The sequence below is a fragment of the Dendropsophus ebraccatus genome, chromosome 1 (assembly GCF_027789765.1).
Source record: "Dendropsophus ebraccatus isolate aDenEbr1 chromosome 1, aDenEbr1.pat, whole genome shotgun sequence".
NCBI lineage: Eukaryota > Metazoa > Chordata > Amphibia > Anura > Hylidae > Dendropsophus > Dendropsophus ebraccatus.
Genome location: NC_091454.1, coordinates 184,087,045 through 184,101,879, shown reverse-complemented (window position 1 = coordinate 184,101,879; position 14,835 = coordinate 184,087,045). Strand labels below are relative to the sequence as shown.

Sequence of the window (14,835 nt, the reverse complement as noted above, 5' to 3'; positions counted from 1 at the left end):
TTCAAGTACTGTTTTAGACATAGCTAGTTAATCTATTCATACAAAGTAGTTCTCCTCCAGAAAGAGTGGTCTCTCTAGTGCCAACTATTGGAGACTTCGTCCTTGTAAGTGACTGCTTGACCACTTAAAAAGTCTTGAAATATACTAAGGAATTTAAGGCTTTTTAAAAGAGTCAAGCATGGCCAGGAGATTTCCTGTCAACAGGTGGTGCTAGAGGGTGAGCTGTATTCCTCCTTTCCATACTTTATTACCAGAGAGCATTGCTTGGTCTAGAAAACTCCCCAGGCTCCCAAAGGAACCACCTTTGCCCCTTTGTTCACTTGACCTGCATTATTCACGCAATGATGACTACCCAATGAGAACCCAGAAATGTGAAAGCCTGTTTGATATGAACAGGTCAGGGAGCCTCAGGCATTCTTCTAGCCAATCACAGTTAGTGGACTATAGTGCAGTTTTTTTTTTTACTCCGCTGCATATACCTGTCTTATGTCTGGATGTTAGAGAGTGATGCTGGTGTTAAACACACGTTTTCTTTTCTAATTTTCTTTTGATGTTTTTTTGCGGTAGACCTTTTGTGCCTCACTCATTCATTGAAGAGAGACTTGTATGATCACAACTCCCTTTAGAATCCAACAAACCTCACTTGTAGTTTACCCTTTAGTTCTTGATATTTAATTTTTTCCATGTTCCACTTCCAAGTAATAAAAGTGTTGAATTCAGACCTGGTAAGTACACATGCCAGGAGAAGACTGAGGCACTTCAAGCTGGAAGCTGTCTTCATCATCAGCAAATGTTCTTGTTTCCAGTGACATCATACAATGAGTAACACTTTAAAATAAAACAAGACCCCAAATTGGGATTCCGATTGTGGAAAATCTCGGGATCCTTCCCCACTAAGGATTATCAGACATTGATGGCTCAGAGCTGGTGGGGGTGCAGGGGAGACGCACTCATAAATAATGTGTGCTGATCTCTGTGGATTTACTAATGAAATACACAGTGGTGATATCATTCTTTCCAATAGCTCATTTTTTGGAGTAATAGATAACAGATTCAATTTATGGAGTTATAATTGGCAAGCATTTCCCTTATTATGACTTTTTTTTTTACTGCCCAACACTTTTAATAACTATTTTTTAAAGAGACCTTTACTCATTATGCATGTCTGAGCTTCGTTCCTGAGAGAAGCCACACGGTTAAAGCAATGCATTTGGCAGATGTTCTTGTATGAGATAGATGAAGATATAAGTGATGCTTTTCATGTGGCGGCGCAGTCATACATCACGTAATGTTGGTCAGCTGTTGAATGGAGCTTGCAGGATAACATAACAGAATCTGCACTTGCCCTCAACCATGTAATTTACCATGTGTTAAATGCTTTATAACCAAGTTATAACGTGCAAAACGGATAAAAAAAAAAATGGATGGATCAGTTTTTGTACCATATTAAGGAGGTATTCTCCTAGGTTTGGGGCAGATTACCCCCGTTATAAGGACTAATGAGGGTCTATTACAGCCTGGTATAACTCAGAGGTTATACAGAGGTTATAAGGCCTTAAAGGGGTTATCCAGGGATCCAACATATAATAGCATTAAACCATTTTGTATTACTGAATGCACTCTGATGTACTGCCAGGACTTTGTATTACCTTCCAGGGTATGATGTGTGACTTTCAGCATGCACTAAATCTTGCCCTATGCTTCTCTTAGCCTTTCTCTGCAGAATCATAGCGTCAGCCCCCTACTGGTTACATGATTTGATGATGCACCAACATGAACATGAGAGGAAAAACACTCCTGAGCATGTGGGAATGCGGATGTATCAACAACAGAAAGAATACACTTTTGAGAATATCTGATTGTACTGTTAAAGGGGTTATCCAGCGCTACAAAAACATGGCCACTTTTACCCTACTCTTGTCTCCAGATTTTGTGTGGTTTGAAACTCAGCTCCATTGAAGTAAATGAAGCTTAATTGCAAACCACACCTGAACTGGAGACAAGAGTGGGGTAAAAAGGGCCATGTTTTTGTAGCGCTGGATAACCCCTTTAACATTTTTTTGACACTCCTCAAGGAAAATTAGTATTTCTTTGGTCGCACAATAATAGGCTTTTCAATAGCCAGCCAGCACCCTGCTCTGTACTGATGAGGGGCAATAATCCCAAAACAGCTTCCTTCAGACGTGGTTTCTTTCCTTTTGGAGTGATATTTTTGGCCTATATGCCTAGTCATGCTCTAAGATACCTAGGTGGAGTGAAACACTGATTAGAAGTGAAAGCCATGTTCCCAAGGTTGTGTGAGAGAGCTATTTTGCATATCCTTTATTCCCAGAATTTCCAGTGAAGCAGGAATGGTATCAATGGAATGGTTTCAAATCAACTGGTATCAGAAAGTTATACGGGTTTGTAAATTACTTCCAATTGAAAAAAAAAATCTTGTCCTGTCTCAAGTGGTGTATTCTTTCTGGTCTGACACAGTGCTCTCTGCTGCCACCTCTGGCTATGGCAGGAACTGTCCAGAGCAAGAGAGGTTTTCTATGGGGATTGGCAACTGCTCTGGACAGTTCCTGACATAGACAGAGGTGGCAGCAGAGAGCACTGTGTCAGACTGGAGAGAATGCACCAGTTCCTGCAGGACATACAGCAGCTGATACTGGAAGACTGGAGATGGAAGTAATTTACAAATCTGTATAACTTTCTGACACAAGTTGATATAAAAACAATTATATCAACATTATAAAGTCTCCACACATCTTTATGTGGAGGAGAGACGTCTCCACCTGTCTCTCCTCCCGAAGAATCAGTATTCCTTTAGCAATCATTGCTCATCTAATGGGAAAAAGAAGACACTGATCATCTCATAATGCTGGATACGTAAAGCTATGTTCACATTATAATGTATACCTCCCAGAAACATAGGGGGGGATTTATCAAACATGGTGTAAAGTGAAACTGGCTCAGTTGCCCCTAGCAACCAATCAGATTCCACCTTTCATTTTCCAAAGAGTCTGTGTGGAATGAAAGGTGGAATCTGATTGGTTGCTAGGGGCAACTGAGCCAGTTTCACTTTACGCCATGTTTGATAAATCTCCCCCATAGTGTTCCATTTTGATATGAACAAAGCCAGACTGTACATAAGAAATCACACTGTTCCCTTATATCCACATGGGGACTATAGGAACAGATGAGTCATACGCATATACACTCAGCATTTAAACATGTGACTATTACAGGTAGCTATATGTAAAGGGTTTATTTACATTCACAATCAGAACTTTACACAAGCATTGAAAGTGGGGGAGAGGATAAAAATAATGGACTCGTTCTGAATAATACCACTAATATATTGATTATTTCCCTTATCTGCTGCCGTGATTGGTTGAGGCGATAAACCTTATCTATTCAAAACCAGAAATGTATTCTGACAACATATATGATGGGCACAGCTACAATATAACCTTAGAAGTACATAAGCAACACATAAGCAGAACTTAGTAGCCAAGGGTCAGCCGGAATAAACTCAAAAAAAAGTGGCAACATTATTCATACACATAAAAGAACCAAATAAAATGTTGTATGAGCTTCTTATACAAAAGACAGATAAATCTGTTGCAGGTTGTCAGCACCCCTGTTCTTTCATGCTACAAACAGACGGGGGATCGAATCCCGCAAACATGCTACAAATACATGGGATGCCAGCAAACCTCAACAACACATAGAAAAAGGAGTGTGTGGATCTCGGGGCAGGTCGGAGCATTGCTCTGGAGAAAGGTACAAGGGAAAAGGTTTACAGCTCTATGGAGGATGTATGTGCGGCACAGACTTTGTCCGTCCATAAAGCTGGGTTCACAGTGCGTTTTTGCAATCTGTTTCTTTGCAAAAAAACGGATTGCAAAAAACGGATGCATTTGTGTGCATCCGTTTTGATCCGTTTTTCCATTGACTTCCATTATAAAAAAAAAAAACGGATCAAAACGGATCGGTTTTTTGGGCGGACCCAAAAACGTTGCTGACACAATTTTTTTGTCCGTTAAAAGAAACCTATCCGTTAAACGGATTGCAAAGACGCAGTGTGAACCCACCCTAAAGCTGCAACACATGATGTGAATCTAAGGTCTCAAGGTCTATAGATAATAAGGAACAACCTATAGCGAGACCTGTGAGCTAACCACAAACAAGCAGCTTGCTGCTTTAGTAGAGGTAAAGATTCCAGCTGGTACAACACGGGCCTGCACATGCCCTTCTTAAAGAAACGAGCCTCAGGAAACGGAAAAAGATCTCTAACTGTGCAGGTAAGGAAAAGGTTACCCGCCTCACAGACAAAGAGGGGTTAAACCTTGTGGAAAGTGCTATCCAGATGAGCTGGAATGGTCTGTGTGGCTATAGAGCCATCCAGCCACGGGCTGGGTATATTAGTGAGATGTACCTGTAGAACAGCAGGCTTCACACTCAGGCGGTGACGCAAAGTTATACATTTGAGCACGTCAGAAATGTACTCCTCCAGTTGTCATTTAAGAAAGTTCTGGGGACACCTTAGACCAGGTTTCCAGCTCGGGACCTCTATGCAGCGGTGTGATGCAATGGTCTGCGAACCTGTCCCCTGTAGGATACACATCCGTGTCAACAGACTGAACAGAACCACCTTACCTTTTAATGCATTAAAACAACAAATCGAACCAAAGTTATGAAGGTGAAAGGCCACCCTGCAGCAGAGATCCATGGGAGAGATGGTACTTTAAAGGCACGGCCACACCTGCTGGAGCAGGTGGGAGAGAGGACCTAATACTTGATAAGTTCTGTAAGATATCTGTAGTAAAAGCTGTACCCTGTATCGCAAAACACGTGTTTAGTCTTTACACCGAGTTTCAGTGACTTTCCCAAATATAACTATGTCAAGTCTGAGTCAAAGTTTTGTATTGCAGTCTTCTAAATAGACTGAACTTCACCAGGTTCCCTGGAACAACGGCAGGGAGAAATGGCTGAGTGTTTTATTTCCAAAGTAATGCTGGGTACTGGGAGGCAGGTAACATACCAGCTGCAAGGGGTAAGGGTTCCAAATGAATGAGAAGTCCAGAAATAGTTCCACATTGGTTTGCTGCAGAGCTCCCGCTCTGTGTGGACTGTGTAAGTACTGTTTTTTTTCCAGGTCTTTACATTTTGTGACCTGGACACGTTGCTCTATGAGACACTAGAGCATCGAATGGTTGGAGAACCCATCTGAGTGAGAACCTTATCCAACCACTGTAAGGGGCCATTGAGGTGTAGCTCGATCCAACAGGGTGTGCTGGTCACAGTCTGGCGCCTGCAAAGACAGAAATAAATGTGAGGGGTAATTCTAGAAGTAACAACATCCAAACTAAAAAGAGTCCATTTGCTTAGACATATCATGGCGTGCTGTCATCCAGGCGTCAGAGAACTGACTGTCAGGCTGGCTTTTGATAATGTTTTTTGGTCTTTTTATCATGTTTTTCTTTTTATTTTGGTCAAGTATACCTACAGTATTTAGCATTTTTGTAGCATACCACTTTAAAGGGTAGGCCCATATTGATAGCTTAAGGATGCGTTCACTCGTACAGGATCTGCAGCAGATTTGATGCTGTGTTCAGTCATTTAGTTACATTGATATCTGCACCATCAAATCTGCTGCGGATCCTGTACGTGTGAACGCACCCTTGAAAATGAAGAAACACTACTTGTCCTATAGTATTGTGTCTTCCAACATCTATACAGACCCGTATCCCCTTCATAACAGGCAACACACCCTACACAGACTATTAGCAAACTTGCAGGTAGTTTTAGGGAAATAAAAACCTGATATCTGATGTGAACCTACCCTTTGGTCACTGTACTATCAATACATTGTAAATATAAATGGATGTTATGTGCTATAGGAAACGGTCCCTGTACCGCCCACGACTAGATACAGGACATGCTGGGGGACATACAGGGACGTATATAGAACTGTAACAGCGTTTTTAGTCAGATTGGTTCCTTTTAACCTTTGACTTGTCTGTGCGGCATGTCAAAAGTTAATTTGAGCGACAGTGACACTTTTAGGTTTCCTTTTAACAATATGCAGATTAATAGCTCAGTATTTCGCATGATGCAAACTCTATATAGTTAACACATACACCATGTAGGTTTCTAGGCCGGTTTTATTCACAGCACATTGACGTGTTTTCTTTTTTTTTTTTTTTTTGCAGCCAGATGTTAAAGTTTATAGTAAAATATGAAAATTGGTATATTTATAGTATTTGGGGTTTTGGCAATTTTTTGTAGCATTTTTGGGGTCAGTGGTGTTTTAGAAAAGCACAGCATGCTCTGGATACAAAGTAGTTTCCAGGATTTTTCCCTGAAGGCTTCTCTTCAGGAAAGTCACAGAGGGAAAAAAATGTCACCCGGACACTAAAAATTTCTCAAATTGTGATAAACTGGATAAAGATGCCCTAAACTTGCACTTTATACTTCATATACTTAATACGCTATTCTGTTAACTCAGCAATATGTTAGTTCTGAGGTTAGAGTAGTCATCTGCAGAAAGCTGAAGGTTTGGTAAAGAACGGGTTAATAAAGGAAGACGTTAAGTGAAATGTGAGCAAGAAACCTCAGGATCTGTAATGAGGCTGCCAAACAGAGGCACATCTGGGTTCCATTAGTTCCTCTGGCTCTGGGCCAGGACTGAAACTGGCTGTCAAGTGTGGAAGATGAGACTTAACCCCTTCCATGCTCGGCACCCTTAAAATCACTGTGCTGGTTTTGCCACAGCCTATTGTACGCTCTCCTTGCAGGAAGGAGTTAACTACATAAATGGTCACTGAACATCTGGAACCCAGCAGGCAAAGCGAAGATCTGCTCGGAGTGTCTGCTGCTCCCACAATAGCAGAATGTTACACTCTGGCAGCCAGTCAGCGTTACACCCTCCACATATTGACATTTGTCACACTGTTGTCACCTCCCCGGACATTGAGGCTGAACTTAGCGCGGCCACAACTAAATCTATTTAGGAGATCCCAGAAATAGAAAGTCACCCCCTCTAATCCGTCACCGAAACAAGACTAAAGAACACCAATCCAAGCTTCCCAAACAGCCTTTACCACATATACAATGTAGATAAATATATGGTGTATGCACTGCAAATATCAGATCTGGAAGATGGAAGATATAGTAACCCGTAACAATAGACCCGCTAGTCTCCATTACCAACCTGTACTCAGCTCCCCAGCCTTTGACAAAGCTCATTCGTATAGTACACATCCTGGTCAGCTGATACACAGCCTCGAATCCTTGGTTCACCGACTGGGCTAGTAAAGCAGCAAACTCCTGGTTATTAAAGATCTTTAGATTGCAACCTAAAGAAAAGAAAAGCAGAAGTGATATTTACATCTCCAAGTTTCTGTTTGTGAAAGCATGCAACCATGGGTCTTACTGGGACAAATTTCACGCCATATATACCAGAGATACTTAAAAATGATCTAACATGCCTATGGCTGTATCCATAATTTCCAGGACTCCCTAGGGCTGCAACTTTTTCTGCGACCAGTAATCAAATGCCGCACGCTCAGGTTCGGACAGAGCCGAGCATGCTCAAGGTTCGCTCATCTCTACTATTGATACCAAGAGCCAAAAATGATCATGGTTCACGTAAAAACAAAGGGGTTTTCCTACAAACAAAACTCATAGTTCAGTGATGGCTAACCTTGACACTCCAGCTGTTGCAAAACTATAATTCCCATTATACCTGGACAACCAAAGATATGGCTTTGGCTGCCCAGGTATCATGGGAATTGTAGTTTAGCAACAGCTGCAGTGTCAAGGTTAGCCATCACTGTCATAGTTGATGGGTACCTGATCGACCGCGGTTGATCATGACAACAGTGGTTTCGCGCTCCCCCGGCTGAATGATACACTGGTTAGACATACAATCTGCCATTCCATTTAACTCGATAACCAAGCACTATACTTGGCTATCTTCCTCAGGCCCCTAGAGTGGAAGGAATGGCAGCATGCATGTCAGACCGCTGTTGTATTCAACAAAGGGGTGAAGGGACCCCCGTTTTTGTCATTGTCCCAGTACTCCTTCCTTCATTGATCAAACAGATAGCTGTTGAGTGTTACTCTAATATGTAGTACCTAGTTACCCCTATTACCTGGAGGTATCTTGCACACAGTAGCGGGGTGCCATCCGTAGCGTTGGTTACAATTTGGAGATTGTACAAATATCGCGCTGTCACTGAGGCATTCAGCAAACACTTCCCCTCCTATGTAATACAGACGTACTCCTCTACCTAAAATAAAGAAAGAAAAACAATGTCACTGCTCTGTCCATAGACTATTACATAATCACCATTATGTGGAATAAGTAAGTTACTGCACAAACTAAAGCCACTGCAGTGGGCAGGGACACTGAGACAACCATTGCCAAGAGAGCAAGATACAGCTGCACTATTTGGCGACCTGTATTCTGCAAATGGAAGTGCAGAGTCTGTGACAATGTGCTGCATGTGCTGTAGATCCCCCCTGCTTCCTATAGCCACTGAATAATGACTGCCACACATAGACAGCAGCACCTGCAGTGAGCAATTCTTGATCTCCATGCATTGCACTGATTATTTCATTGCTTTGAATCACACTAGCCTGTACTAAAGGCTGTCAGGGCATGATGGGGGTAGTAGTTTGCAACAGCTGGAGGGCCGCAGGTTGGCTGTAGAGCAAAGGTGGGGAACCTGCGCCCTCCAGGTGTTGCAAAACTACAATTCCCATCATGCAAGGCAGCATTGGCTGTCCATAAATGATAGGAGTTGTAGCTTGCGACCGCTGGAGGGCAGCAGGTTGGGACATAGGCCTATGGCCAGAATTGCTATTAAACAATCTTGAGGCAATGTTCACACTTAGTAAGAGAGCGGCCATTCAGTGACCCAGCCTGGTCAGGGAACGGCCAGTCTCGCAAAAGATCATCAGAACTCTGCAGCTGCAAAGATCATCCGGCAGATCTTTGCAGCCGCAGAGTTCTGATGCGTAGCATCCATGCGCACCGGCATCCGAACTCCCCATAGTACACTATGGAGCAAGCGACCGGGGCCGCTTGCTCCACAGTGTACACTGACATGGTTTTCTGCGGCCACTATTCAATGAATAGCAGCCACAGAAAACTCAGTTGTTTGTGGCGCCGCTAGGGATCCCGGGCGGAGCGTATACCATGTGTATACGCTCCGGCCAGGATTCCATGGGCAGCAATGGTACGTATATTTTCATATAAATCATGGCTGATGTACAACGAAAATGTGAAAATATACGTTGTGTGAACATAGCCTGATGGTAACTGCATAACTACAGTATAATTACAGTGTATTCACATAACGTACAGTAGATACTTAGCACTAGTAGACTGCTTTCCCTATGTTCTATTGTGTTGCTGGCCCTTTAGTATGTGCAACTAATGCAAAACATCTCTGCATCAAAAAATACAATAAATATTCGAAAAAGAAAAAAACAGCAACCTAAGAATACAAGTAACACATGACTAGACGCTTCTCGGTGTACCGCAGAGTAATGTAACGTGGGACTGTACGGTGGGAGTGGGGGGAACGCTTGTGTGTTGAGGTTACGCACTGGGTTCCTGCAATACTCCTTGGACAGGGCTCATATTATGGGAGGTCCTCAATTCTCACACTCAAAGGTCCAGAATGGAAAAATTTTTTGTAACCACTGAATTAACAAGACGACTGAATTGTTCCAGTTATTTCGCCTCACGCACAAATGTTCACTTTCTGAAAAGAGTTTGAAACGCTATTCCTAGCAGACCCCAACAAGGACCTGTAGGCGGAATCTGGAAGACTTGAGGAATCCTGATTCTTTTACTACTAAATGCAATAGATACAGAGAACCCACTGTACGGAGCAATGTTATAAGTAACATGTAGGGCTGAACATGCTGCGAGAGGTGGAAAAGGATTAACTCTTTCCAGAAATTTCTCTGGTGCTAAGGGTACAAACGCACACACCGTATACGCAGCGTATTTACTGCTGCGATATGCAGCAAATACGCAGCAGATACACAGCAGATCCGCAGCAGATTAGATCTAAATAACTGAACACAGCATCAAATCTGCACCATCAAATCTGCTGCGTTTTTGCTGCGTATCTGCTGCGTATACGGTGTGTGTGTTTGTACCCTAAGGATACAAACACACACACCGTATATGCAGCAGATACGCAGCAGATCTGCAGCAGATTTGATGCTGTGTTCAGTTATTTAGATCTAATCTGGTGCGTATCGCAGCAGTAAATACGCTGCGTATACGGTGTGTGTGTTTGTACCCTAAAGCAGGGATGGGGAAGCCCTTCAGCGGTAGCAAAACAACATTTCCCATCATGCCTGGACAGCCGAAGGCTGGAGGGCCGAAGGTTCCCCATCTCTGTGCTAAAGAGTCAGCTCTTTTATTGTGCTGTTCCCTTTCTTATTTTTCCCAGAAATATTTGAACACTGACAACTCGGTGTTACCATTCTTTTTATACCCTTCACTGTCCAATCTGTGCTGATGTCATTACATCACTCTTTATATTATGCTTCAGAGCCACACTCAAAATTCTGCCTCCAAGCTGAAATGTCTTGGCATTTTTCATCTATAGAGTGCTCACTCTGGTTGATTTTGCATTCGGGTTATACTGTTTCACACCAGATACTATATATTAGAGAAGAGTAAATCCCTATTCATTATAGGATCTCAGCTGAACTTGGTGGTTTCCAAGGGCAGAACTGTGCATGCTGCTCCGGATTATAAAGTAGCTTAGAAGTTCTACAGAACAAGTGCTGTATTCATAGGATATCTATATGTAAGCTGGTCCTAACTAGGCCCTTTATAAGTGTACATTCAAAAAACTTTTGACATGTGAGAAGTTTTCATCGGTGGGGGTCTGGCTACTGGGACCCCCACCAATTACTATTATGAACAGGAAAAAGGGTTCGCCTGAACACTGGCTCTCCTAGGACTGCTTCTATAGATAGTCCATGAGCCAGCGCTTTTCCTCAGCTGTTTAGTGACTAGTGGGGGTCTTAGATTAGTTCTTCTCCCCAGCTGTGTTAGTGAATAGCAGGGGTTTTAGGGTGCATTTACACAGAGAGATTTATCTGACAGATTTTTGAAGCCAAAGCCAAGAATGGATTTGAAAAGAGGAGAAATCTCAGTCTTTCCTTTATGACCTGTTCTCTCTTTATAGTCTGTTCCTGGCTTTGGCTTCAAAGATCTGTCAGATAAATCTCTCTGTGTAAACACACCATTAGATGAGTTCTTCTCCCTAGCTGTATAAGGGTCCATTTACACAGAAATATTATCTGACAGATTGTCTGCCAGAGATTTGAAGCCAAAGCCAGGAATGGATTTGAAAAAAAGGAGAAATCTCAGGCTTTCCTTTATGACCTGATCTCTGTTTATAGTCTGTTTCTGGCTTTGGCTTCAAATCTTTGGCAGATTATCTGTCAGATAATCTTTCTGTGTAAATGGACCCTTAGTGAATAGCAGAGGCCTTAGATCAGTTCTTCTCCCCAGCTGTGTTAGTGAATAGCGGGGGTCTTAGATGAGTTCTTCTCTCTTCGTGTTAGTGATTGGTGGGTTCTCAGTACTTAGACCCCCAACTATTAAAACATCTGATATGTCTCTATGACATGACAAAAGTTTTCTGCAAGTACAGTTATCCACTATGGTCTTGAAGAATGGCTTATATGGTATTGGTACTACAATTAGGAGTTATACTTTCCTGTACAGATTAGTCAGTTGCAAAAACTTAAAGGGAATCTTTCACACTGAAAATGCAGTCCAACCTGCAGGCAGCATGTTATAGAGCACATTGCTATAGAGTTTTTTAGGAAAAGATCCAGAATAACTTGTCATTTACCCATGTAAGTCTCTGCTCATTCTGGGCTAAGTAGTCACTTGGGCAGTCCTATTCAGAGATTGACAGCTCTTTGTGTGTGTTTGTGTAAAAAGAGCTGTTAATCATTGTGTAGGACCACCCATTTGACTTATTAACCCACAATATGTAGAATAGACAAGTAAGTGGCCCTAGTCAGTGATTGATTACCTGTACACTTATGGTGCGTTTACACTGGCAGATTTATCTGACAGATTTTTGAAGCCAAAGCCAGGAACAGATCATAAACAGGGAATGGGTCATAAAGGAAAGACTGAGATTTCTCCTCTTTTCAAATCCATTCCTGGCTTTGGCTTCCAAAATCTGTCAGATAAATCTGCCTGTGTAAACGCACCATTACATACAGATAGTTGTCAGTCTTTGAATAGGACCGCCCACATGACTACTTAGCCCAGAATAAGCAGAGATTTACATGGATAAATAACCAGCTATCCTGAAACTTTCCATACAAAACTACATATCAATCTGCTCAGCTACTCCTGTTCTTTAACAAGATAACTGCAGATTGGGCAGCATTTGTAATGTGACAGGTTCCCTTTAAGCAAAAACATGAACTGAGCTATCATTATGAGAACATGTTTCCTACATGTACATTATTTATTATATATTATATTTACCAATATGTCGCCGGGTCAGTTCCACAGCAGCGTTGCGGTTAACGTTTGAGAGCAGACCCAGGCAGAAGCGTTCAGAGTTTGATGGGTCTGTAAATCCATCCACCGTCATGGAGGGTTGGGACGCATGAAAAGTCTCCCCGACTCGCTGGTTTAGCTCGTAGTATGAGATGGAACACCAGAAGGCAGGCTCACAATATGTGACAGGCTGGAGATCTGTACATACATAAAGCAGAAAATACATGGGGATTATTTTTTCTATGTTGGGCATAGTGCATTTGGTGTGGGTTGTAAGTGGTAGTGTTTCTCCTTAGGGTGACTGCCAAGACCTAGGGAGCCCACTAGGCTATGCAAGGGTACTTGGAAAAAAGTATGCAAAGTAGTTCTCCTCCAGAAAACGCTTGTAGTCTAGTGCCACCTTCTAGGGGTAACTTCTCTGCAAGCTAATGCTCAGCACAGTCTCCAAATTGAAAAAAAATCCTGGAACCCATGATAAAAGCACAAAGCTGATTAATAAGGCTGCACACATCTGAAAAAAGGCTTACTATGCTAATTCCAATACAATGGGATTCATCAAAACAGATTCATCATAGCTGCTATAGCTCCAAGAGTCGTGGCTAACGTTCATAATGGGTACCAAGGGTGAACAAGATCCGTCCGGTGCTGACTGGAACCCAAAGGTGTACGAGGTTGATAATTGGGTCCATCAGTAGTTGCCTCCTATATACTTGTACTATATTTGCCGTGCAATCTACATGTGGCCTGTGTCTAGGGGTCCTTTTACATGGGCAGATATGGGCCGTGCAAGGACGAAAGCGAGTGCTGGTCAGTGAGATGGGCGCTCATTTGCAGTTTCTTTAAAAGGCTTCACTAATCTCACGGCTGGGACGCATGAATGATAACTATACCTGGAGGGGGGTTGTTTGGATGTGGTTGCCCCCCTTTGGTTGAATCTGCATGGGTCAGAATAGCTGCAGATCTGCAGCCACAGCCGCACGTTATGTAGTGGGATTATGGTTGTAGTCTGTGTATAGGGGAGGATCCACTGTGAATCTGCAAGTGACACATGTTTTTTTTATTACTTTCTGTGTATTTGTGACAGATCTGCATAAAGAAATTCAGCCATATGTGAAGTCGCCCTAATGGGGTATATTCAGTGCGAGTGTCTAGGGCAGCATGACCCGTAACGATACAACCCTGGGAACAGATCATGGAAGTTTTGAAGGGAGCTTCTAATGAAAGCGTGAACATAACCTTACTTGTCAGGGTGATTCCACATGGGACAGACCTGCAGCTTTTACAAATCCCCTCCACATGCTGCAGACTTCTGCATGGAAATATCACTATACAGCAGGGATAGGGAACCTTCAGCCCTCCAGCTGTTGCGAAACTACAATTCCCAGCTCTGGCTGTCCAGGCATGATGGGAACTGTAGTTTTGCAACAGCTGGAGGGCCGAAGGTTCCCCATCCCTGCTATACAGCAAGTAGTGTTCACCAGTCCTCTTTATCTGCCGAGTTACACAACAATATGACGATGAGGATTTATTATTGGATAAGTACACAGCTGTATAAGAGTACACCAGGAAGAAGATAGACAAGACGTCCTCTGTGCAGCGTAAAGCTTTTTTTTTTTTGTTTTCAAGCTGAAGCAATGAAATAATACGCTTTAAGGTTAATACCCTATAGAGGTTTTGGCCTCACAAACCACAGCTTTCTTCAAGAAGAGGAAGCGCAGAGAGAGTTAAGTAAAGCTGATCTCACTCCCACAAAGCTGCAACCTCTCTGATAAGGACAGGCCCCTCGTATATTCAGGCCTGGCCCCACGCCAACCAAAACCGCCTGACCTAAACTCTACATCCGGCCAACTTCCACGGGATCGGGAGGAGAGCACTCAGGGGCATGTTTATATTAATATTAATATACAGTGCTATCGTAATATATTATTCTTACAGAATCGCTGACAATCCACTTTACTGTACAAATAAACATAGATATGCAATACTCATCGGGAACAGATGTGGCCCGGTGACTAATGTGTGATCACTTTGCCTCCCTGTGCCACGGACGTATCTGTCAGACTGTCATATCACACTAGATTATTCAATCCTACCTTCTAGAATAGAAAGACTCCCACTTAATGGGTCAACAGCCTATTATAACCAGCAAGAAGCCAACCTCTGGGAACCTCACTGATCCTGAGAACAATGGGGCTGATTCAGATGGTCCCTGCCCCCACCATACAAGGAAACTGCAGCACAATTCCATCTAGGTGAATGGGGCCTGACATAGCGAT

At 42.8% G+C, this 14,835-nt stretch overlaps 1 protein-coding gene across 1 annotated transcript in view; it reads right to left on the bottom strand.

Moving 5' to 3' along the window:
• Positions 1–3,238: 3,238 nt before the first annotated feature.
• Positions 3,239–14,835, bottom strand: part of SMAD3 (SMAD family member 3) — an 81,158-nt gene continuing 69,561 nt past the window's right edge. Inside the window, exons 6-9 of the mRNA XM_069985962.1 lie at positions 12,545–12,757; positions 8,148–8,285; positions 7,205–7,349; positions 3,239–5,302 (exon numbers count right to left, since the gene is read on the bottom strand). Coding sequence (XP_069842063.1) covers positions 5,179–5,302; positions 7,205–7,349; positions 8,148–8,285; positions 12,545–12,757 — 620 coding nt within the window. The 3' untranslated portion in view covers positions 3,239–5,178. The remainder of the gene's footprint in view (positions 5,303–7,204; positions 7,350–8,147; positions 8,286–12,544; positions 12,758–14,835) is intronic.